Below are 27,684 nucleotides of genomic sequence, written 5' to 3'. Positions count from 1 at the left end.
TGTTTAATAGCGTCCTCTTGAAGGTATACTGAAGCTGTATCATGAAGTTTTGATTGATTATCCTAAATTACGATTTTTTGGGTAAATGCAATTGGTTAGAGAAACGGGAATCATTGAAACACAATGGAGGAATAACCGCATGGTGGTTTCCAACCTTCTGTAATATTTTCTATTTTGCCGCTTACCAATACATACCTTCAAATATGTGTTACCCACGAACATTTTGGTTACCCACGAATCCCTACTTAAATTATAGTTAACAATGTATTGATAGTGTTTTAGTTCATAGGAACTGTCAAACACGAGTTAATAGAATATTGCTGCATGAAAATATGGAATGATTTTACTAAAATAATAATATAAAACTGTTTGCTCTGTCTATTTGAATTTGGCAACTTCATTATTCTCAAAATTTTTATACCCAAAATGCCATAATGATCCATTCTAAATATTCCATGTAGTCTGTATTTTGATTAAAATTCATTTTAGTGCCATTGCAGCCTGAATTATTGACATACGGAAAAGTATTTTTATTTTTATTAAAAAAATTAATAGGAATTGCTATTTTCCAGACGCTGTTACCCACGAATCCATCCGAGATCCTCATCCTGCGACGAGATACAAAATCTAACTTTATATTTATATGAAGCATTTATTCTAATCTTTCGAAATAATACAGTAATGTTAAATGACAGCCACTTTTGAAAGAGTTCGAAGAATTGACACAATCTTAACTGTACACCTGGTTCTTTCTTAAAATTTGTAATAACCAAAATATTTCTTTGTAGATATATGTAATAAAATTCTATTTTACGTTCAAAGTCTTCACCGATTTCTAGTGTATATGAGTCACACATAAAATATTGAAAGATATTAAAGAAAGTGAAATTTTATGGCGTACAACAGGTGAAAAATGCTTGAATTCGTGGGTAACATGCATATGCGCATTTAACACTTAATTTGGTCTAGCAAGAAAAGTTATTTTTCAATCCGATGGCACTTCCACCTGATGATTCACCAGACATGATCGTCTCATTTGATAAGTCTAGAATTGAAAAGGAAAACGTTTTCAAAATGGCCCCCAGAGAGAATTTTGGCCCGCTTTGGCTGGAATTGACCATATATATATATATATATATATCTCGCTATATAGAGATATATATATATATATACAAATATATTTGTTACAAATATCTATAAGCAAGATATCCCGAAACCAAAATCCCAGCGCCAATAATTACAAGCTCCCCGGTTTGCAATGCGGATAGGGTTTGCTCGTCGACATAATCTTCCAATTGTGGTTCTGCGCCGAGTGTGCGGTCGAGCTGCAAGCTCGTGCCAGTTATGTAATAATATTCTTGCATTGCATCATCGACATTTTTGAATTGCCTTTCTGATTGTGCTTCCTCTCGAAGTTTTCGATTAGCGTAATCCAATTGCTGCAATCTAGTTTGGTTCCAGGTATCCCTGTCACGTTGTACACAGCAAAAAATAAGGAGTAAAGTGCTACCGACTAAAGTATGTTGATTAAAAAATAGACCAATTATTTACTCATCAACGAGTAAAAGACGATATTTGACACAACTCTTTGCCAGAGTAAAAAATGGTCAATGGAAAGAAGTAAAATAATTTAATCGCCACATTGTATTTTACTCAAATTGCGTAGTAAATTCAACACGCGGAGTAAGTTTAATTCGACGACGTATTAAAATTCATGTCATTATGGCGTATAAAAGCGGAGCCGGGATGCGGGTGCAGTGTCTGCTGGTGGAATGGAGTTTGTCAGCAGTACAACCAATGTTTGAAGGTACTAATTTCATTACTATTATGTCCATATACCTGTTACACAATTTAGAAATCTTATTGTATGATTTGAACCGGATATAGACAGGTTTTTAAGTTAGTTAAGCTTATCAGTAATTGTCATCGGCTCACCATGCTAGCTGTGTATTTGCGATCGTAATGTACTAGTCTGAGCAACCTCGAAGTACATACGCTGATGTGGACGAGGCCCGGGGACCAGGGGCGTACATGTAGCAAGCGGATAGGGTGGACAAAGTCCATGGGCCCCAAGCAAAAGCGAAAATGAAGTGGATAGGGATCAGGGCTGATAAAGGAGATGTTTAGAAGGCCTCACACTACTCCTTGTCCATATGCCCCAAAGCTCTTGCTACGTCCCTGATCCTGATGTTGACTCGTGCCACATAACTTTTTTTGCAGCTATATGTAGTAGGATAGTGAAACCATTGCAAAATATCACTTGAAATTTTTTTTCCATAGGCAGTTTTCTTTTTCAGTGCATTTATAATATTGATCTATATTTTACTTACAGATCAGATGTGACTTTGGGATTTTTGTGCTACCCTACCTCTTTCCAGGAAAGGTATTGAAGAAAGATGCACGAACGTCAGTCAACAGGTAAATTTCTATCAATAATGTTGCATTTAACTTGCCAATTTCTTTGTGCATTTCAGAATACATGTAGTTCATTGAATGTGTAGTTCATGAAACCTCAAATGCCAAGGGGAAAACCCCCTATATAACCCCTTATCCTCACCGACAGGTGTTGGCTATCGTGAACTTTGAATAATCAACCGCGAATCTTATAATTATCTTGTTTACCATTTCTGTAAATTCTTGTCTCCTAAAGTTTGTGTCACCTTGAAAATAGCATTGCCCGCTATCACAGGAATAATAATATAATAATTATAAAGATATTTTAAATATTTGCAAAATCGCATGAAAGTAGAAATGCCAATGCAATGGGTGATTACAATGTAAATTACATGTAAATATGTCATATTTGCTTTAATATTTCAAGAATTTCAGCAAGAGTTTTCATTTTTGGTTATATACCATCTGACCAATTATAGACAGTTTAAAAATAAGACATGCATAAATTTAGTTATTTGTGTTTTAAACCTTCCATCTGCTTCATCACTTTCGAGTACCAAACAAATTTTGATTTATGGTTGATACAATGAAAAGGTGGTGGATTTTCTATTTTAAGGCAGCTTTATTTCACTTGAATAGTCCCAATCCATGAAATTAATGTCCTTTATTACATTTTCTTTTATTTTACATGTTTCAGGAAGGCACAGCTTTGGACTGGTTCCTCGCCAACTTTACTGGACGCACGCTGCCATTTATATACTTGTGAAGCAAGTTGAATCCAGAACTGTGTTTTTATATAAATGGATAGGCAAGCTTTTTCAATGCGCAACAGTGATGAAAGTTGTAGAACTTGTGGACAAGATATACCAAATCCTTCACATACAATGACTTAGCATATCCAGTACAGGCTGATCACTGCTATTTGGCAGTTCCTGGACACTATATCAGCTACTAAAGAACCTGGTAACATTAGACAATTCTTGAGTGTTAAAACATAATGAAGTGAAGACTTAATTTCTGTCCCATTTAAAACACTCAGCATCTATAACATTAATTTTCAAATGACTTTTCCCATCAAAAGTTTTGGGAGAGGTGACCGGCTTCTATTCTATGTTTGCTCACATTGGGTAATGAGACAATAGACATGCTATATTGTGATTTATTTGATACCTATTTTGAAAATAAAACCAGGAAAAATGCAGAATATTATATTTAATTTTGTATTCTTTTCATTCTTTTAGTTTAAAATACTGCTTTGTTCCAGCTGCAGATGGAGCCTCAATACAACTCGAAAGTGTTTTTTGCTTAATATTTGTTGAGTAAAATACGTTTCATGTTGCTCAAAATGTTGAGTAACACTTTACTATTCATCATTTTGCAAATCTTTTCACTTAAGTTTTACTCAAATAATGAGTAATCGTTTTAATCAACACTTGCGTAAACCTTTACTCAAGGTTAAACGAGTAAATGTTTCCTTGTTTCAGAGCAAAAAGGAGCTACTCAATATTGGGTAAAATTTAATCAACAAACGTTGAGCAAATATTACTCCATAGTCAATGAGTAAAATTTACTCTCATCTTTGAGTAAAAAAGGGAGCTACTCAATATTGAGTAAATTTTACTCAACAAAAGTTGAGCAAATATTACTCCAAGTGAAAGAGTAAATTTTACTCTCATCTTTGAGTAAAAAAGGAGCTACTCAATATTGAGTAAAGTTTAATCAACATGTGCTGAGTAAACAATTAATCAACCGAAGCTGAGTAAAGAATTACTCAAAATTCGACTAGCTCCCTTTTTACTATCGTGATGAGTAATATTTTACTCAATATTGAGCTTTTATTTTTTGCTGTGTAGCCGTTCTACCGCTAAATCGTGTCTTTTGCGCTCTGCATCATCACCGATTAATTTAAATAAGTAAGAACTGCCTGTGAAAGCTAGTGCATTGGCTATCGCTCCACCCAACATCGCCGCCATTTTTATATTATATACTTTGATTTTTCTAGCGCTTAATTGGTGTAGATGGTACAATGCTATCGGGTAGAATCTTTTGCTTTACCAGCCAGCCCCGAGTCATTTCAGCAGCAAATACATTTACAGCCAGCTGGCCCACATCTTTAACGTCCAACTTTCCAAGGCTTGGTGGTTTAATTTTGAATACCTTCTCCGCAATCATGCAATTAGCAAATAGTAGACCTGTAAGAACAGTTGAGTGATATGCTCCGTCAAGTAGCGAGTTCGAATCCATGTATATTAATGTAAATATATTTTATGACCCTGCGCTTATATCTGCATATAATCATCATGACCCTGCGCGTCAACGGCGCTCCGTTGTGGTGGTGGTGTATGACCCTGCTCGTCAACGGCACTCCGTTGTGGTGATGACCTGGAACTCCATATATACAAAGCTGCAATTGATAGCGCGCCAACTATGATAGGTGTCTGATATTCCTGTAATTTGGCGGCCCCAGCTTTCACTGGTTCTGAAGCTCTAGGGGCATCTCTGGTTTCAAAATAATTCTTAAGAGTGGTCATTGCCTCATTTGCATTTATATATGCTTTACTCGCATTTGCATTTGCTTCAGCGATATCTTCCAACATTTTTTCTTTTGCTTTCTTATTGTTTTCTACCAATTTCTTTCCGGCTTCTACTCTTCGTGGATTTTTTGCGGGCTTTTTCCGGTTGAGGTGGGACCTCAGGTTGGACAGCGGGCAGTTGGGGTTCTGGTTTTTTATCAGGATTACTAGTTTGCTCGGATTCCATATATTAATACGATATATATTTTGCTCAGCATTGCTGACTAACGTTAGTCAAATATATGAACTAAATTGCTAAGGTATTGCTAAGGTGTTGCTTAAGTATACTGACCAAATTGCTAAGGTATTACTTAAGTACACTGACTAATGTTAACCAAGTTTACTCCGCATTGCCTAGGTCTTGCTCAATATATTTATAGCGGTCAATTTTGATAAACTAAACGCTTACCCATATTTGGCGTTCTCGGCTGTCGCGATTACCTAGCTGATGGTTACTTTACCCACCAAGATTTATCCCCATACGACAGTTTTCTACTAATTTGACCTCAGATGACCCCTGGTGACCCAAAATAACCTTCCAAAAATTTGACTCTAAATGTGAACTGTACCCACCAAGTTTCATGCCCATACAACATTTTTTAGTAAATTGACCTCGGATGACCCCTGGGTAACCCCGGATGACCCCAAAATGACCTGCTCTAAATGTTGACTGTACCCATCAAGTATCATGCTCATACGACAGTTTTTTAGTAACTGATGACCCCTGGGTGACCACTAAATGATACAATTATATACCAGAACAATCCCAGATATTGACAACATTTATATTATATAGACTTGACATTTAATATGGAATTTTTTTTCGCAAAATCCAAAGACTGGTCTAAACGGAGTCTGCATAAACCGCACGGGCTCAATATTAATCGGGGTATGTCGGGAGATGGTGTAAAATAGTTGTTTGATAGTAAATGTGCTTTCCATAAGTTTACATCATTGTACTCTTAATTTATCGAATTTGCCTACAATGGTGGATTTAGGGAGGCTGAATTTTAGATTTTGGGGGACACGACTTCGGACCTTATGCAACATTGTGCTGTTTTTATCAAATTCATAGGGGTTTGAGGTGATATTTCTTAAACTTCGACAGCAATTGGCATTCATCACAACTGAAATACACTTGTAATGTACCATTTTTTGAACAAAGGAGGAGCTTAAAAGTAGGGCTCTTAAAAGTGGTACGTACTCAGATGGTTTGATTGGCCCCCTGAAGTCGAATGTTATAAACTTACGGTAAAAAACAACTACGCATTTTCCTAGTTGTCTAGTGAACTGTTTCTTTATGTACAGTAAGTTTATAACATTTGACCTCAGGGGGCCAATCAAACCATCTGAGTGCGTACCACTTTTAAGAGCCATATTTATAAAGCTCCTCCCACTTTCAAAACTGATAGATTACAAGTGCATTTCAGTTCTGACGAACAGTTATTGGTTGTTAGGTTCAGTAAATATCGTCTCAAACCTCAATAAATTTTATAATATCAGAATAAAGTTGCTCAAATTCAGAAATTTACCCCACAAAAATCACATTCAGTCCCCTTAAATCCGCCATTTTAGGCTAATTCACTACATTATGAGCGCCATAATGTAAACTAATTGAAAGCACATTTTCTGTTAAACAATTATTTTACACCATCTTCCGACAAACCCCAATTAATAGTTACTCCGTGTGGTTTATGCAAATAATATTAAATATTAAATGTCAAGTCTGTACTAACATGACATACACATATATGTTACATACAGCCAGTATCTACATGGTATTCATATATCTGAGGTCAAAGGTTTGAAGCTAAAGGAATACATTGATATAGTTGTTAACATAATTTTTAGTAACTTTCAATTTCGCGTTCGATGAACGTTCTCGCCAAAAGCTACTCTACTTCAACAGCTATCATGCTATGTTGGTTAACACACTGCAAAGCATTGAAGTTTACAATTATAATTTACTCATACAACCAACATACAATATGGGAACAAACTACTGCGAAAGATGTCCCACGACTGGAAGTCCCTATATATTTCCGCGCTGATTTGGAGACACGTAACCCTCCCCAAAGTTTGTCACATTATCTTTATAGATTATGAGATTGCAACCACCCATGAGATGTTGACAACCTTGAAAGAGACTACCACTACAACTCCCAAAGAATCCTTAACGACTTTGATACAAGATAGATCTGAGTCAGTATCACCCACAACGAAGCATGAAATCAGCACGTTGGACCTAGATTCATCTCAGTATACCGATGAAATACATTCTACCTGGATAACATATGAAACAAAGGAATCATCAGATTATGAGGTTACAAACACCCATGAGACGTTGAAAACCTTGAAAGAGATCACCACCACAACATTCAAAGAATCCTTACCGACTTTGATACAAGATAGATCAGTGTCAACAACAACAAAGAATAAAATCAGTAAGATGGACCCAGCTACACCTCAGGCTACCGATGAATTCCATTCTACCGGAGTAACACGTGAAACAAGGGAATCAAACACATCTCAGCTTATCGGTAAAGTAGAAATCACAAAAATCACAAATAAGAATATACAGTTATTATGGATCTGAGACAATTTCATTTTCTGATGGAAAGTTGTTGACCAAAAGCGATTATCTTAGTCATGCACGTAAAGCACTGAAAGAATGTATCTCACCTTTGCACAATATTTCGCTGGGCGAGATATATCAGTAATATATTCCAGCATATTCAATGACACAAAGTCATGTTATAAGTACATTATTATTTATGTTAATATTGCTTAAGTAATTTTCCGACACCTTATTCAAATAATCGTCTCAGTCATAACTATTTTTTAAAGAAAATTGAAAAGAAATATATCTGCTTAAGTCATTTTAATTTTTTTACGTGGGCAATTTGGTATAAAGTCAATTTTTTTTGGCAATTATTAGGTAATTATTTTTATGAGTGTTGAAGTAGGCAAGTACCTGTCATGATGAAGAGTTGATTTATACAAAAATCTCGAATTGGAACAAAACACTTTTATTAATAAAACCAATACTTTAATAACATGGCGTTATTGCATTTATTTAAACTTTCATACAAGGTGCAGTCGACATATACGTTCACTGGATAGCGCAGCCTTTGTACACTTACTTAGTCAAGGTAGAGTGCAGTCTTGTTTTCAAACGGCTTGTGGCCCATTCGTCACCTAATTTCGGACCTAAACCATCTGGCGATGTGCTCAGGAGCGACGTCTCTAAACGGTGCTTTCACTTCTGCATTGCTATCCAAATAAATTAGGATATCTTATTATTGCAGCTTCACTTTCATATAAATTTAAGGCACATCTTAGAAGATTTACTGTTAAAACATGGATGTTATCGGGCCTATTTTGCCCAACATTTTGTGAAGAATTATAGTTTTTCGGGTTCAAACCCGGTTCTAATTTGACCAAGTAAAACAATACTAAAAAATTGCCATCGTGGCAAAAATACGAATCAGAAACAACGAGTCTCGACTTTCACCGTACTATTTTGTTTAGGTGATGACGAAGCCAAGAGCCGTCTAGAACCAATTCTGGGCAAAATACAATATCTGCTCTTTATTAACAAAAAAATAATAGTGCTTTGCCTTTTTTTGTATCTTAATTATAAAAAAATTGAAGAATAAATACTCCGCTTCCACCACGAGAAATGCATTTTTTCTGCGACACCATGCGTAGTAAATTGCGCACATGCATATTTTGGTATATACCAACGCGCTAGTATACAAGCGCGATCTGATGCTCGATCAGCGGCCGTTTACGCATATGGCCACAAAAAGGGGATTGTCTGTTTACGCAGGAATGTGTTCAACTTTTCTGGCAACCTGAATATTGACAGAGTACAATTTCCACCCAAGTTAGACAGACAATGTACTTTCATCAGAATGAATGCACGGGTCATGTTATAAACGATATACAGCTACATTTACGAAAGTACGGTTAGCCATGTTTGTGCTTCTTGCGGAAAAACCGGGAAATCCATAGCTTCCGATGCCATTTCTCGCTGAGTTGTACAATAGAAAACTGTACTATTTTTGTTTTGCTTTTGTGTGGGTGTGTGTGTGTGTGTGTTTTTTTCAGATTGGAACTCACTTTTTGTTATCAGCGTTTGAAGAAATGACATTACATCTGTCTGGCACATCTTATCTACCCATTAAGACAGATGTAATCGGTACGTATTAAAAACACATTATATTTAAATAAAAAATAAAATAACAAAACACATTATATTTAAATAAAATAAATTGTTTTCGAATTTCTACTCGTTGCATGAGTGTAATGCCAATTGGTGAAGTAAAATACCATGTGAATCACTAAGTCTGAAGTGCCTTAAATACAGTAACATTTATTTAGAGTTTTCATAATCATACCATAGAGCTTTCCTTCCATTTACATCATTATTCGGAAAACAGTTATTACTAATATTATGTAATAAATCTGAAGCAGAAGGAGTAACAAGAGGGCAAAAGAATATGGGTTGCAAAGTAGTTTGACAAAACAATTAAAAGTTTGCGATTTTAGCGTGAAACGTAAAGCTTGAAAGGTAACAACATCATGCACTTGTTTAAGCTAAGTTGTACTGCAGTGATTTTTGTGCGCTTCGCACAGGCACAACGCCTAGACGTTGATGCACAAGCCTCAGCACACTTTGCAGATTGTTTGCTTACACTACGGCCCCACATCATGCCATAAATCATTTAACAACAACATTGGTTGTGATCTATTCTGAATTGGTCAACCGTGAAATTTATTCTGAATTGGTCAACTGTGAATTCCTGTGCGATACTACATACAAATAACATACAACATGAATCAGATACAAATCGGATGAATGCCGTCGCCGCTCACCTAAGGGAACAACCAAAAAGTCCGATGAAACCCTACAAATGAAAGTCTTTTCGTTAGAAGGCTAACTCCCTCCCCCTCCCTTCTAACGTACGTGTCAAATATCAAAAATTCCAATCCGTATTTATTGGGCACAGGGCCGTCGCTATGGTCGATGGGGTTGTGAAGGGGTGCGACAATGCTAGGATATTGATCACGTTTAAGAAACAATTTTTCTTCATAAAAAATTAGGACTTGCTGGATTTTCAAATAAAAAAAGAATCAAAGTGCGGTACACCTACTTGAAAAAATGAACTTACAAGTTGCCGGTTGCGAGTACTGCACTCCATATTTATTTGAAACCATTTTGAAGCAACCACTGTAAAATGTCAATATCGTACTTCAGAAAATACTAAAATTTTACAATTACATATTAAATCCTTAAAAAAGAAAAACTTTGACCGATGTTTTAACTACTTCTTTACAAACGTAATCGGACTTTTTTTACCCCCCTCCCTCCCTAACGAAAGGACTTTCGTTTATAGGGCTTCATCGAACTTTTGGGTTGTTCCCTCATAATCGCAAACTTTCAAATATGTACGACTCTGTAGATGTGGATGTTAATACAACATGTAATTTTACCACCATGTAGATGTGGACGTTATTACATTGGATCAAGATGCCTTAGGGACGCACCATTAGACTTCATAGGGGTGGGGAGGAAGTTTTTGAAAAAAAAAACTTCCCCCACTACATGAGCAAAAAAAAAACTTTCCCTACCAACACTAAAAAACAAAAAAAACTTCCTCACCAAACTGTATAAATGCATGAAAATAAAAAAAAAAAACTTGTCGCCTTTGGCGACGAAAAAAAACAAACTTCGCCCCCTTCGGCGGCGAAAAAAAAAAAATCTTGCCCCGACCCCAACTTCCTCCACCCCCCCTTGAAGTCTAATGGTGCGTCCCTTAGAGAAAGATTTCCAGTTGAATCGTCCAGATGGCATTAACATTGCAATCCCAAAGGAATTTCTTAAATCTGGATTAAACAACGTTAAAGGTAAGTTCAGACCCTCCTTCCACGTAGACACTTCAAGGATCCCGACTGCTCAATGTCAAAATATCAATTTTAAATAATTTGTCATTAAATTATTTGATAATATATTTGAAGGACATTCTCGTATTAAGAATACAATTTGGTGTGCCTGGTGTGCTCTCAGGTCTCACATAATAATGTGCGATAGTGGCTATCTGAGCCCTTAAGGGAATTAACTTTAATGATGACAATTATTATTGAGTCTTATCTCTGATAGTATTTACTGCGAATGACACAATATTTGACAGGTTCACTCTCAATAATTGTTCTGAAAACGCCCAACGACAACGAATACCAAGGAGACAACACGGATACAGTGTACATGGTGGGAAGCTCGTTAGTATCGCTAAACTTATTTGATGATGATGACAATTTGCTGAAACATAAAAATGAACAAAACGCATTGCAGATTACTTTTCCAATACAGGTACATTACCGCTATTATTTTTTTTTCTCACGTGTCGGTCAAGGAAGGGATTTCACCCGTATGATGATTTACACCTGGAACTCCTGGTTTCCTTCGTCATGGTATTGACCCTACCAATAATGACAAACAATAATGCAACAAAAGCTAGATACGTAAAAAGGGTAAAGGGAACCAACTTGTGTTCACAGGTCGGAGTGCCCAATTCTCTTTCAAAGCGATTGGGTTTGACTCACCCGTGAAATGTTGCTGCGAGGGATCGCTAATACCTGCTCTACAGGGAGTCTATTTTTACATGAATTAAATAAAGCGGGTATTTGTACACCTGGTTGGGGAGAGGTAATAGGTGTGATGAGCCTTGTCTAAGTGCTCAACACGTTGGCGCTGCGAGGATTCGAACCCATGACCTGGAGCTACCTCTCGCAACTATGAGTCGAAGTTGTAGACCGCTGCGCCACTGTGCCACCAATAAATACGATTATATGCTGATCTGACAGAATTGTATGACCAGTCAACTATTTGTGTACATCAAAGGGACTATAAGAGATTTTCTGTACAACATTTATTTTATCTAGCTGCTCCACCAGGCATACAAAAATTACAATCCAAAAGCGCATTACCTTGATGAAGAATTAGAGGGGTCCCAGGTTTAAATCTTCATAAAGGATGAAATCCCTTGATTTGCTGACTAAAGAGAAAAAACATATATTCCAATTTTATCATAATATCTAATGGATAGTATCATAATGTCATATAACCTTGCATAATTTACTCGTTCTGTAAATGTAATTGTCTGTCCTCAATATCGACAGTTATAGTACTTTTATTCTGTTTTCATTTTGTCCTTATCAGTTTGCTTATACGTTTGACATTTTATCGCATTAGGGGTACTACACCCTCGATAAATTTGTGTTTATTTTTGCAATTTTATCAAAAACTAATAACACAGTGGTAACAAAAGTTATGTATATTATAGGGGCAAGGAATCCAATTACTACTGGAACTTCAGTGACCCAAGAAATAAGGTACCGCTAGGATGTACCTCATAATATACTGAACCGCTTGTCTTGAGTCACTGAAATTCCAGTGTAGTAATTGGATTCCTTGTCCCAATAATATACATAACTTTCGTTACCAATGTGTTATTATTTTTTGAGAAAAATGCAAAAATAGTCACGAATTTACCACAGGGGTGTAGTACCCCCTTAATATCACATCTATATTTGTTTCTGAAATACGAAAACATCTTCTGATTATTCTGAAAATTCAGACCATTTCCTAGGTAGCTTTCTAGGAGCTTTCTACATGTCCAGAAATAGCACTAATCTCCTAAGTATTCGTTAATAAACTTTTTCAAGTGGTGTTGTTGTGTTCTCAAAATAATGTTAATCAGTGGCTATTCAACAACTCTTCCTATTCTTTTGTTACGGATCCACACTTTTACAGTTGGCGCATGTATACGCGAAAGCAAGTTAAAGGAAGTGGCCGCATTCGTTACGCGTGTACGCGCAAAGTTCGTGATGCATGGAACATGTGTACGTCTATAATAATAATAATAATAATAATGTACACTTAATAAAGCGCCGGTATCCGTCGAGAGACGCTCATGGCGCTTTGCAAAAAACAACCAATGTACAATGATACAAACATATTATAACAATTAATAACAAAAACAGTTCATCAGTGTTGTATATATAGTTCCTGATATGCAAAGAGTCAATTAATAAAAGCATTTTGGAACAAATGTGTCTTCAAATTTGTTTTGAAACTACACAAGCTCTTGGCAGAGCGAACCGAAAATGGCAGATTGTTCCAAATGTTTGCAGCTGAAACATGAAATGATCTGCTGCCCCACTGGTTTCTGGCAACTGTTTCTTGAAGAAGTCCTTTTGTAGTAGAACGGAGGTTACGAGTTGGTGAATACATTTCTACAAGTTCATTTAAATATGCTGGAGCTGATATATACAAGATTTTGTAGACAAACAAGGCTATTTTAAATGTGATTCTATACACGCTTAACATTTATATACATGCAAGTAAAGCTACTAATACACATTCTTTGTGATTTATTTTATTTTCATTGTATTTCATTGATAGCCACCTAATCAAAATGCTTCAAATCAACTGCAGAATTATACCAGGACAGTGTGTGGATTTTGGGACGCCAAAAACATGTACGTAATCTGTGCAATACTATATGTGATGGGAGACGAAAAGCATTGTAATGATTTGCAGCCTCCACTCATGAAATATCATCCCTTTCTTATTCCGCTGACACGCAAATGATTAAATTCAAGTATTGTTACTACATGATAGCTACCTTTTTAACCCAAAATATATTTCTTATTTGGTTCAATATATAGCATGTGGTCGCTGGAAGGATCATTTACTTTTGAGGAAGATGAGACACATCCGCTCCAAACATGTGGATATAACCATCTAACAACTTTCGCAGTACTTTTCGAATTCTCGAAGGTAGTGTAGAAAACAACAAAGAATAATGTGCCATTGTCTAAGATGTAAGCCGTTAATCTTTAAAATTATGGATTCACTCCGATGCTACTAATACACAATGTAAATCATCTTTTCGCTTCAAAAAGGGCGCAACCGTGCAGTTTCGTTTAGCGCTTAAATTATAATTATCCCTAACAGTTCCTCATCTCTACACTCGGATGGGGCGAAACAAGTGAGGTAAAATGCCTGACACAAGTGCGCAACACGTATAGTTGGCTTTTGCTATGAAAAGGTGATAAATCCAGGCCCAATTACTGATAATTACCCCCTTTGGTCAATTACACTTCCAGCTAGACAAGCCCACCCCAATGATAAACCACAGCAGACAATCCAAAAGATAGGAAATTGTTATGTAATAATGTTATCATGATACCTGTTGGCACACTTTTTGATAGTTCTAAAATGCGAAATCAGCAGGAGCTAATTGGAGGGATTAGTGGTTTTGATTTTTATTCCTTTTTCATAGAGCAACCAGAGTATACTCGCTTTGGTGACTCAAACTCATGTCCTAGAGCTACCCTGAGGTTATGTTGCGCCACCATGCCATATTAAATGATAAGTTAAGGATTTTGGCTACATCATTTTGGGTGGTAAATAACCTACAAGTATGTTTTCTCCATTACGTAGCATGTCGTCATGGAATACTCGCCCGTAGTGGAGCAATTGGTCGCGATTGGGAACAGCTTTTCTATCATAGCACTGCTGATTGGCTTGGGCATCTGTGCCATATTATGGTTAGTTGATTTTAGTTTTGCTTTGAAGGTCAAGTTTAAGGGTTATTTTTTAGCTTGGAGAAAGAAAGAAGGAAAGAAAGAAAGAAAGAAACTGAAAGAAAGAAAGGAAGAAAAAAAGAAAGAAAGATTATTTAGTTTTCCTTGGCGAATAGAGCTTTTATGAGCTCTCTGTGTGTTTGCTTATTTTGCATGAGTGTTTGAAGATTAGTTTTATCGGTTCCCAGTCTGTATTATGAAAATAGAACAAATTTAGTAAAATCTAACTCATTCAGTATTTCCTGTATTGTGTGTTTCACCTAGGAAACGTTCTAATTTGGATAAAGATAAAATACTGGTCCACCTTAACTTGATGATAGCATTGATTCTTGCCTACTTTGTGACCCTCACAAGCAAAGGAGCAAAAGCGAATCAGGTATGTTGATGATAAAAACATTAAAAGACATTCATACACTGTTTAAAGGCTGGTTAATTCAAGTTCGTATAAACAATTCCATTGAACTTTACACAGCACATTTCGTTCAGCGGGTAAGTTATTCGTGGTTGCCCCAACGTTGGGAAGAAAGAAAGAAAGAAAGAAAGAAAGAAAGAACGAAAGAAAGAAAGAAAATACACTGTAATTTTCCCATAATGGGAATTACTATAAACCAAAGAGCTTTTATAAACATAGAGTGGCAATAGATTACGTAACGCATTGTTCCATTGTGCCGATTTGATTTTCCGACACGCTATTCATCGAGAGGTACCTTTTGTTCGGGACAAAGGGCTTCCGCCATTAAATCAGTCACTGACCTGACATCGTATTAACGCTAGGCCTATAATATGCAGGCTATTGTCAATAAGTGACCAAACGAAAGTCACGTGAAAGCGCCTACACGATCGAGAGGTACCTTTTGTTCTGACACAACCCAAGGGTTTGCTTGAGTTGTCATATCTTTTTGGCGATTCCCATAATTGGCTATTCCTGTGGGCCGCGTAATCTCATCTGCGTGGATGAGTTTGAATACGACGCGTAAAATCCGACATTCGAACAGACATGGTAATAGAAACGGTTTAACTATTACTTGTAATAGAGCAATGTAAGTATGATTAATGAATAATGTTATTTGTAATACTTTCGTATTTCTCATCATCAGATCGTTTGCCTTGTTGTAACAATATTGCGTTACAACATGTTCATAACTGTGTTTTGCTGTATGGGTGTGGAAGCTTTACATCTATACCGCATGATAGTCCTAGTTTTCGGTATTCACAGGAATTTTAGACCAGCTTATATTGCTATAGGCTGGGGTAAGTGATGCTTTTTTTCTTCCACGCATCTAATGATAGTGGAGTAAACCTTTTAGCATTAAAATATATGTACATACATACATACACGTTGCCCCGTCTGTGTATGCTACAGTAGAGGAATCACGATATTTCATACGCCTTACGCGGTCCGTGCGTCCATCCATACGTGCATACATATTGCTAGTCTCGGTTAGAGGCTCGGATCGAGACCAACGCTTGTGCTGGGCACAGGTGGGCGACTGTACGATTTTGTTACGTTATGCGTCGTTACAGGCGACAAACACGGATATATGACGGTCTGCGTGTCTTGTCTTTACTTTAAAAGTTTAATTCAGCATGCTATTAATTTTAACTATAACCAGGACTAACTGTTTAATGCTGCTTAAAATTAATTGTATTTATACTATGGTTGCCACATAGTTTGACAGATTAGGGGCTACTAATCAAATATCACATCATTTAAAGCAAATTTGATCAGATGTTGAAACTATTTCCGTAGGTTTGCAAGTCTGCGTTAGGTTCATAGTGTAATTTTTCAACAATAGTTGAAAAATTCATTTGGTGGTGTAATAAATTCTTGCAAAAATGATAGGATTCAGTTATATTCTAAGTATGGACATTTTCTACTTAAACAGGGCTGCCTATAATAATGACCACCATTACAGCTGCTATTGGTAGAGAACATTTGCACAACAAAGAAAGGTATGACTGTAATAAATAATTAAATAGTTTGACAATCAGTGAATCGATACATAAACCTAAACTATTTACATATGTAACGTTCGACCTTATTGGGTAAGGCCAATTTAACAGAAAAGATTAACCATGATGATATAAAAATATACAATGGTTAACAACTAGTCCTCAAGCAAACAGGCTTAATCGGCTTGTCATACAGCAATAATTAGCCTACTCCTCTCTTGAAAAGAGAAATACTGGTAGCTTGTATAATCTCATAAGGTATTTGATTTCAAGTTTTTGGACCATAGGAGATAACGGTACTTGTTTTATGCAGCTGATAATTATGCTTGATTTTAGTATTATAACTGTGAATATCCTTGAAATGTTTAAATATTGCATTAAATGATTTGGTGAATATAGAGCATGGGTTTACTTACATAAAAATAGACCACTTTTTCCTATATATATGTATATAACTTCGACACATATAGAAGGTTTGCCGATCTCTAACCATCTAGTGACAGGGGTAAATAAAGTAGAGTCGACAAACTTACAAGATTTCTTTTTTAATTTAGTAACAATCTGTAATATTTTCTACTTAGGTGTTGGTTGGCAGGACAATTTATTTGGGCCTTCATTGCACCTGTGATTGCCATTCTGACGGTACATATTTAGGTTTTTTTTTAAAATATTAAGTAATATTGTGTATTTGTTTTTAAATTCTAAGTTATATGTGTCCACTTCTTGCGCATTTATATATATAGCCAGAATTAAAATGACTAGTTTGCGTATGACGTCATCTGTAAATCAAACTCAGGATCGAGTTGTCGTTATGGTTGAGTTTATGAACGCGTCTGGAAAAAGCGTGCCTTTATTATGGTCAAACACCACCACCACCACCACCACCACCACCACCACCACGCCTACGACCACCATGACCACCACCACCACCACCACCACCACCACCACTACTACTACTACTACTACTACTACTACTACTACTACTACTACAACTACTACTACTACTACTACTACTACTACTACTACTACTACTACTACAACTACTACTACTACTACTACTACTACTACTACTACTACTACTACTACTACTACTACTGCTGCTGCTACTACTACTACTACTACTACTACTACTACTACTACTACTACTACACTACTACTACTACTACTACTACTACTACTACTACTACTACTACTACTACTACTACTACTACTACTACTACTACTACTACTACTACTACTACTACTACTACTACTACTACTACTACTACAATGGTCCTTAAATTTAAATTTGTGCTATTTTCTTTATTTATTAACCGATTTTAATCAAATAAAAGGTAATTATACACAATAAACAATTGCCATTCTTATAAACACATTAAATTTGATCTTCGATAATCGTATAAGCAAAATTTTTTATTTTTTATTAAGTATTGGCCATTAGTGGACACTGTTAGGGACCAAAAGTGATGGCCTGTTAATTGATCTTTATAGATGATGTTCAGGTACAAATTAGACAGAAATACATAGATTAATTGTTATTTTGATATTTTAGCATCATAACTCTACTACTAATTATAAAATGACCCTATGCAACCACCTGACGAGAAAATGAAGTTGTCTTATATTAAGACCTAACATGCATGAAATGTTTATTTTGATGAAATTTTGCAAAACACCAATAGACCATAGTTTCTTTATTTCTATCACAATTTGGCTCAAATTTTCAGGGAAGGAGGTCAGACACGCCCTAATACACATATCAGATGATGGGTTAAATACTATTCAAATAAAGAGCTTTTAATCGATTTTGCGTTTTTCACGTATCATGTCCTCTGATGTGCAATGTTCACGCCCGCTTACGTCAATGCACATAGACCATTTTGGGAAAGTCGAATATTATTTTAAATAAACTATACAATTGATCAACACTCTAATGATTTATTAGTAAATCATTATGAAAGCAAATTGCACGTAATTTAAAAATCAAATATAAAGAACTAAAGCGTCAGTGAATGAAAAGAAAAAAAACGCCGTTGAGGGCGCTAAAACACTTCATTAAGTAAAATGATTATTTTTTTCATTAAATGTGACCACTTGTATAGGGTCAATAAAGATATGTCAATGTATGCAAAATGTGCATCTTGCACCACCATACTGCGATTTTGTGCACTAAAATGAATCCCTATTAAGTATCACCCTCTTTCATCATTGCATGCTTAATTAAACATTAGCTCTTGGAAGTAGCTACGATCAGTAGCGTTACCAGGATTGTTGGGAGGGACAGGGGCGTGGGGGTTGGTTTAAGGGAAAAAATGACTAAAATGTACCTATATAGGCTAAAAGTACAAGTCCTAAATGTTTTAAATATCACGGCGGACCCCGGGGGTCGAGCACGAGGGGGAAGGGCTATATATCCCTCAGGAGCAGCTTCACCCACACCTTCCCCACTACGCCATTGGTCCCATGTAAAGTAGGAGGACAGGTTCAGCATGTAAACCATTCGTGAATTTTAGTACGTATTAGCTTGCAAATTATGCAAATGTGTTAATGTTATTACTGCTGACAGCAATTATGAAATTATTCATTAAATGTTTAAAACAGTAATTATGCAACTTTTTTCGGAGTATGGTAACTTTGTGGAGCAGGGTCATTTGGTGTCACGGAAATTATGCAATTTATTATTGCTATCTACTGAAGACAGTTATTAGGTAATTTATATGGCAATCTACTGGAGACGGCAATTAGGCCCTATTTAATTAATAAGTATATTCATTTTTGGATTTGGGGTCTGGGGTAAGGGTCATTTTGGGTTAAAGAAAATTTTTAGGGTAACTGTGGCGTCAGTAGTCATTTGTGGTCACTTTGAAGACAGAATAATTAAGGTCCCTTTGTGGAGCAGCGTCATTTGGAGTCACTATCTACTGAAGACAATATTGATATCGTTATCTATTGAATACAGTGATCAATTGTATATTGCTATCTACTGGAGACAGTAATTATTTAATGTATTCTTACTATCTCCTGAAGACAGTCATAGAATAATTATACTGAATCTACTGAAGAAGAAGTATGTAGGCCTATGTTATTATTGTTATTATACTGACAGTAATCATTCAATTCATTATTACTATCTATACTATAGAAAGCAGTAATTATGTAATTAATCATTACTGTATAGGTCTATACGCTATTGGTGCCAAGTGGATATTATGAGGACGGGCAGCGTATGTAAACCTTGCCTATGTTAATTAATCCCATTTACACTAAAAATGTTATTGTTTTTTACCTGGATGCACAAAAGGGGCGATATTTCACATAAGCTCGAGTAAAATCCATAATCTATTTAACTAACATAAATCCCCTTTAAGATAACTAAATGAATTATGACTATAAAAACGCCTATACTTTAAAAATATAAAACATTGAAATTATGTTGGGATACATTACTGTCACTATACTATAGTGGGTTTGTTTCTTTAAGGCCTACTTTGTACATTTTTTTTATTGGTTTGCATTTTGATTTTGTAACTGTTACGGTAAAGCCACTTTAGGCCTGCTTTTATATAAAGTATGTAATATAGGCCTAATCGCATTAGTATTTTTAGAAACGCGTTTGTAGAATCCGCATGACCGAAATCTAATGCGCTAGCTAATCTAGTATCCCAGACATTTTTCCTAAATGCATATGCATTTTGGGATCATCACATGATGGCGCTCTACTCATTCACTCCAGCCGGGGTATGTTCCCTATTAAACATGTTAAAGTGCCTTACACATGTTTTGAAGAACAGAATGTTCAGTTACTATACTGTAGCCTATACTGGTACATAATAGGCATAATTATGATTATTTCATAGTGTACATTTAGAGACAAAGCAATAATAATTCCTGTTTTATTATTACTGAAGCTGTGTACAAAAAAATAGTAAGATACGTCAAGCAAATTGTGGGTAACAAAAATGGCAACAAGTGCGTGCAGAGATTTATTTTTAAAGGCTAAATTCTATAGGTCCAATCTGTAATAGAGGTTATGAAATAGCTTGTAACTTTCATTTGGCGAGGACTTTAAAATGATGACTGTTAATGTACGCGCACGAAGAGTTTATGTTTAAAAAAAATAAGAGGGGGGAGGGTAAAAGAGCAATATGTGTAGAAGCGATTCGTGAATGTAGTAAAAACAAAGTCTGATTTTTGTTTTTTTCTTCTTGAAATATACCTCAATTTAAAATTGTTACGTATTATGCCTAATGAGACTGTCGTCTATAGTATAAAGGGTATAATACAGTACAGTATTATTATAGGCCTACATAATATCACAATAGCAGTGAGGACTGTGCACTAAAATGATACGATGACCCGGGGCGATGACATGATCAAAGTGTATTGAAGGTCTGTGTTTGTAGGCCTATACATGCACAGAAGGCCAGGGCGAGAACTCACAAAACGCAAGATAGAAAAAAAGGTACACAATTTTTTTTTACTTCGTATGCGCGTGAATATTTCTCACACTTTTATACAGTTGGGAGCAAATTTTGGGAAAAGGAAAATCGTGCTTATGAAAACATGAATACAAATGTGCATAATTAAGAATTAAAGTTAGAATAAAATATGATTTTCATTATCATGTAAAGGCAGTCTACTGTTGGAGGGGCACTTATAGCATTACAATGAAGGGCGTATGTTCAGATTAAGAATCCATAACTTCGGCCTAACCTAGGACAAATCTTATTTAATAGTTGTTTTAATTGCAATCTTTATACACATTCTTGATTTTGTAAAATGAGTAGATTAGCAAAAAAGCCATATAGGTCATGGTTATAGGTATAATATCCTAACCAAAAGTGTAATTATAGGGTGGGGAAGATTCCATTTGCTTTATTTCACAATAGTGATTAGTGAAACTGTAGAATCAAGCCTGTTCGTGAGAAAGGTTGAATCATGCGAAGTGTTTTAATATGGAGCAGACTCAAATAACATGAATAAGGGGCTATTTATAACTTTTTATCGGTAGCCAAACTTTGGTGGCAAGAAGAGGTCCCTTTGGCACTTTTTTGCAGGTCACTTTTAGCCCTGAAATTAAGAATTAAAGAAGCATAATTCTTTCTTTAAAGGTAATTAAATAGATTTATAAGACCTGAACATACAAAGAGCTACCAAAGTTACTCCTATGAGCTGAAGTTATTTCCTTTTACTGTAATTATTGTAAGGAAAGCACCCAAAAGTCATATATGAAGTCCTATGAAAATTACCTTTTACCATATTTACAGACCTGTTTTATTTACAAATGTAATTGATGTTTAACTCCTCCCTCTTTTTGGCTCTAAAATCTCTTCAAGAACATTAATTTCTAAGTAGCCAAGTTTAAAGTGTGTGTTTGTATTTTACTTCTGATACATGTGCATTTTTCTTTATACAGACAAAGTTACCCACCGTTAAAACCCTTGTTAAATATATCATTATATAAACTATGAAATATAAATAAATGAATAAAAATAAATAAATGAACAAATAAATAAATAAATAAATAAATAAATAAATAAATAAATAAATAAATAAATAAATAAATAAATAAATAAATAAATATCCGTGTAATGTGGTTTTTTTTTAATTTGATAATTTTATGTTACATCTTGAATATTTATCATTGCATGTGATGAGCATTAAATATACCAGCACCAAGGATCATGGCATTTAGTTGTCTCATCGTTATAGGATAAGGATGTATCGTTCTTTTAATATTAACGAATAAATAAGTAAATATATAAATTTCTCATCTTTATAGAATGTATCGTTCTTTTAGTATAAATAAATAAATAGATAAATAAATAAATAAATAAATAAATAAATAAATAAATAAATAAATAAATAAATAAATAAATAAATAAATAAAATAGCTGTGTAATGTGCTTTTGTTATAATTGTATGTTTCATCTTGCATTTTTATCATTGCCCGTGATGAGCACTAAACGATTATGGCGTTGTTATTTTGCATTTAGATATCTCGTCTTCATAGCATGTATCGTTGTTTTAATATTAATAAATATATAAATAAGTAAATAAATAAATGTCCCATCTTTATAGGATGTATTATTCTTTTAATAAATAAATAAATAAATAAATAAATAAATAAATAAATAAATAAATAAATAAATAAATAAATAAATATAAATATATAATTATATAAATATATAAATAGATATATAAATAAATAAAGGAAAGAATAAAATAACAATGCCCCAATTCTTCACCAGCCTGCTTTTAAACGTGTATTACGTATTGGAATTGTGCAATACACATTAAAAAATCATACCAATTGTGGCAAAATACTCTCATTTTCATTTATGAAACGTAAAAATTAAACAATTTTACAAAAGAGCGCACTCTACCACTGACCTCACCAACACATCAGAATATTTACACTCATCCACACCCACCTCATACCCATCCCCACCTTATTACTTCACCCACACCCCGACACACGAATAAGCCTACGCCTATCAACCAAAGCAACGAATACACATGTATACGCACCCCCTGTAACCACACACTACACCCCCTCAATATAACCCGTGTTTTGCAATTTGTCACGTTGTGACAACAGAGGGCGCTGTGATTGAAATGCATGGTGTTTTTAGGACGCATAACCTTTGGCCCCTTATGTGCAATAGATGTCCTCTGATCACTGACGTTTCTATGAAAATGTCCGCTTATAGCCAATATATGTCCCTTTACGTCAACATATGTCCGCTAATAGGCAATGCAAAAAGGTCCACTTACGTCAATGCATTGCCTATCAGAGGACATATGTTGACGTATAATGACATCTATTGAGCATTAGCGGACAATTCACATTAAGGACCATTACTACTACTACTACTACTACAACTACTACTACTACTACTACTACTACTACTACTACTACTACTACTACTACTACTACTACTACTACTACTACTACAACAACTACTACTACTACTACTACTACTACTACTACTACTACTACTACTACTACTACTACTACTACTACTACAACAACTACTACTACTACTACTACTACTACTACTACTACTACTACTACTACTACTACTACTACTACTACTACTACTATTACTAATACTACTACTACTACTACTACTACTACTACTACTACTACTACTACTACTACTACTACTACTACTACTACTACTACTACTACTGCTGCTGCTGCTACTACTACTACTACTACTACTACTACTACTACTACTACTACTACTACTACTACTACTACTACTACTACTACTACTACTACTACTACTACTCCTACTACTTTTCACTGCTACTATTCCTACTACAACTACTAAATATGTTATTTTATCATCATTATCTGATCTATTTAGACAAATTTAGCAATATTGCTGGTTGTCATATACAAAACTAAGACTGCTGCAGGATTGCATGGCAAGGATTCAATTTATTCCGTCAAGTAGGTTATAACAACTGTCACAAATGTACAGTTTAAATTATGTTTTAGATAGGATTATTAACATTAAAATCGGGAATGTATTATTTATGATTTTTGCATTTCTTCCTTAATCTTGAGACTTCATTACAAGGACGTTTTTTTTATTAGGCAAATGACTTTTTTTAAATTCAAATAGTCGTATTTTATTTTTCATTATGTTTTGAATAATATAAAAACCAAGCCCTGAACTGAAATTGTAACATTAAGTGTATTGTATGATCAATGAAGCAGTGTGTTTTTATAACAAATACTAATTTTGAGTAAAAAAATTATCTTTGAAGAATTGGTCTGCGGTGTACAATCTTATTACTGCCGATGATTGGAGTAGGCTGGTTGGTTGGTTTCCTGGGGAATCTGCATATCAACATTGCGTATATTTTCGATATACTGAGTTCCTTACAGGTAAGGTTAGACATGCACTTAGTACCTTCGCATTTCAAAGTAAAAAAAAAAACCAAAGCAATCTCAGAACGGGAGAAAATACTTACAATTAATATCATAATACGAACTCTTCTATGCATCTCCTTAATGTTCAGAAATTCGGACAAAACTCGAGGACTTTTCAAGCGACATAGTTCATCTAAAAAATAAAATATTGAATGTGTTTTCCAACTTTAATTTAGCGGCGATAAACAAAGGTTTAACGAAAACTGAGTTTATCGTTCAATAGTTTTTCGATATGCTCAGTAATTACAAATTTCGATTGATAAACCAAGTCTATCGGCGCAAAGCAGAGCTTATCAAATTACTGAGCATTTAGCTCGGCATCTGGAAAGGAAACCATCAAACACAAAAACGTTTTTAAAACGTTTTTAAATAAGTTATATTTTGGGTTTTGGTTTAGGTAAAAACGTTTTAATAACATTAAAATGTCGGGTTATATAAAGGTCATGAAATCGTTTTAAAAAGTTTTGTATGAAAACACACTACAACAATATTTTTAAAATGTTTTCGAAATGTCATTGTAAACTATTTTTGCAAACATATTTGGCCAAATATTTTGTCAACACTTTAAAAATAACATTATGTTAAAAAATTTGCACCCAGCAAACACAGAAATGTTCTCAAAATGTTTTTTACAAAACGTTTTAATAACATTTAAATGTCGGGTTATATAAAGGACGTGAAATCATTTTAAAAACGTTCTTGTAAATATTTTGGGCAAACATATTTTGCAAAATATTTTTTCAACCCCAAAATAACATTCTGTTTAGAATGATTTGTACCAAGTTTTCAAAAATGTTTTTGGAATGTTATTAAAACGTTTTTACACCCTTTATATAACCCGACATTTAAATGTTTTCTGTAAAACATTTGTGTTTGCTGTGCAGTAAATTGCCAACAAATGTTATTTAATCTTATGAAAACGTTTTATACCATTAATGTTCCCTTTATATAACCCGACATTTAAACGTTTTCTGAAATCCTTTTATAACCTTTTGCGAATGATGTCGAAAACGTTTTGTGTTTGCTGGGAAACCACTGTTATATTGTTCATTCTCTACCTACATCAAAATGACATTAACGTTAACGTTATTTTCTGTTTAATACAGGGAGTGTATCTCGTTGTTGTTACCTGCATTATTAACTCAGAGGTATGTTACCAAAACTTTCACATGCACGGGGATTTTCTTCTTGAAAAATCTTGATAATTTACGTATTTGAAATTCAAACATTTTTTGTAGTATGTAATTCTAATGATTTTTCATTATGTTCTCTCAGTCTTTTGTAATTTATTATTATTATTATTATTATTATTATTATTATTATTATTATTATTATTATTATTATTATTATTATTATTATTATTATTTATTTATTTATTTCAGGTCCGAATGGCATTGAAACGAGAGTGGACGCGAAAAAATGGACAGGTCGGTCAAGTAAGCACAATTTTTAATTTTCTGAAATCTGAAGAATAAGTATAGCTGGGCAAATTAGTGTATAGTTTGACCACACGGTAATACAAACAACAGTATTAGCATATTCATGAGGGTTGGACACGCATTACGAAACTACGTTAGCCAAGAAGCTGCCTTTGTGCAATCCAAGAATTTTAAGGCCAAAGTTTATACAAATTTCTAAAGTGTTGTATAAAACAAATTCCAAACTATTCCGCTAGACATAGTGATTCAGAAAACATACAGTAATATATCGACCTTTTCAATAAAGAGAAGTTGTCAGATTTTTTATGTTCTGTGTTCTATTTTAAATTGTGAGTTTTGTTCCAGCGGTTTTGATATGGGAACCAAAGACGTGCGTGTCCCATACGATAGTCCATAGATCCTGTTGTGGTACTCACCACGTTTTTGTTCATCACATTTAAACAAACAAATCTTGGCATTAGATTTTACTGTAATAGTGAGAAGAATATGACCTGATACCAAACTCTTAGTTTTTATGACGAAATATGGGGGATGAGGCTGTAGATTGGGTCAGGGACTTTTAATTGCCTTTATACTGATAAGTCGTAGGTATGTCAAGCAATATTAGGGGCTGTGCAATAATTATGAGCCCTGGGGGAGGGTAAAATGAGGGGGGCAAGAAATGTTTGTCGAGCCGAAAGGGGGGGGGCAAGCAATTTTGGCAAGCCGAGAGGGGGGGCAAGCGATTTTGGCACGCATTCATGGGGCGCCTTTTTAATAAAACGCTCTAAAAAGGCTTAGGAAAACAATACGGAAACGCTTAAATATGCAAATTTTCCTGCTCGCTGCGCTCGCAACATACATCTAGACCATTTAAGGTTTGCAATTTGGGATCCCAAAATTTGGCATGTTCAAGGGGGGGCAAGCGATTTTGACGGGCCGAGAGGGGGGGCAAGTGATTTTTGGCGACCCGTTTGGAAAATTTACCCCCCGGGGGGGGGGACTAACAATTATTGCACAGCCCCTTACGAATCCATATGATCAACGGCATATTTTGAATGGCTTTTAAGAACATTTGAGCAATTACTAATTTTTACCCCGTATAGACTTTGACATTCGATTTATTGGATTAAAAAGATGGATTGCCATCACCCCAAGTGAGTCGGATGAGGGTTATTATATTTAAGATTTAGGGCTAAGATAAGGGAAATGTGATGTTAAAGGGTTATGGTTAGGTTGGGATTAAGAGATTAAAGTGAGGATTACGGTTGTGTGGTGATTCAATTTATACTGTATAGTTTTAATCGAAATTAAAAATAAATAGAATGAAAGTACACACATTTAACGAAAACTAGTTTGTGTGAATGATATTTTATAATTGTTTGTATTTTGTAGGTACGAACGATCCAAGTCCAACCAAGGCAAGAAACTCAAGACACAAATGGGTAAAATGACGTCGTATTGTTGTTCTTCACTCACACAGGAGACTTCTATATTATGATTAAATTTTATAATAGTTTTTACCCTTTATCATTCCTGCTTTTCTGTTACCAGATATAAAAAAAAGTAGATAGTCTAACGACCTGGAATGAATGGTTGAGGCTTTTATACTAAACAGTCGAAATGTGTGCCTTATCAAAATTAGAGAGGTTAGTACAATATTCATGCAATTATATGTGAAACACAGACTAACCCCCTCTTATGTAATAAGAGTAGCAGAATAAGCCTGATTTAATTATCA

The 27,684-nt window shown here is 34.8% G+C and overlaps 1 protein-coding gene and 1 long non-coding RNA gene across 2 annotated transcripts; both read left to right on the top strand.

The window, feature by feature from the left end:
* The first annotated feature begins 1,724 nt into the window (after positions 1 to 1,724).
* LOC140143765 (uncharacterized) lies at positions 1,725 to 3,616 on the top strand. The gene is made up of 3 exons (XR_011857792.1): positions 1,725 to 1,807; positions 2,333 to 2,418; positions 3,092 to 3,616. It is a non-coding gene; the product is annotated as an uncharacterized lncRNA (long non-coding RNA).
* Positions 3,617 to 23,958: 20,342 nt separating this feature from the next.
* LOC140143790 (adhesion G protein-coupled receptor E1-like) lies at positions 23,959 to 27,402 on the top strand. The gene is made up of 5 exons (XM_072165604.1): positions 23,959 to 24,039; positions 24,360 to 24,480; positions 25,632 to 25,673; positions 25,908 to 25,961; positions 27,339 to 27,402. Exons 2-5 carry the CDS (start codon positions 24,394 to 24,396, stop codon positions 27,390 to 27,392), a joined length of 237 nt encoding a protein of 78 aa, XP_072021705.1. The 5' UTR covers positions 23,959 to 24,039; positions 24,360 to 24,393; the 3' UTR covers positions 27,393 to 27,402.
* Positions 27,403 to 27,684: the final 282 nt, after the last annotated feature.

Source organism: Amphiura filiformis, unplaced genomic scaffold (assembly GCF_039555335.1).
Source record: "Amphiura filiformis unplaced genomic scaffold, Afil_fr2py scaffold_28, whole genome shotgun sequence".
Lineage (NCBI taxonomy): Eukaryota > Metazoa > Echinodermata > Ophiuroidea > Amphilepidida > Amphiuridae > Amphiura > Amphiura filiformis.
This window is presented reverse-complemented; position numbering and strand designations above follow the sequence as displayed.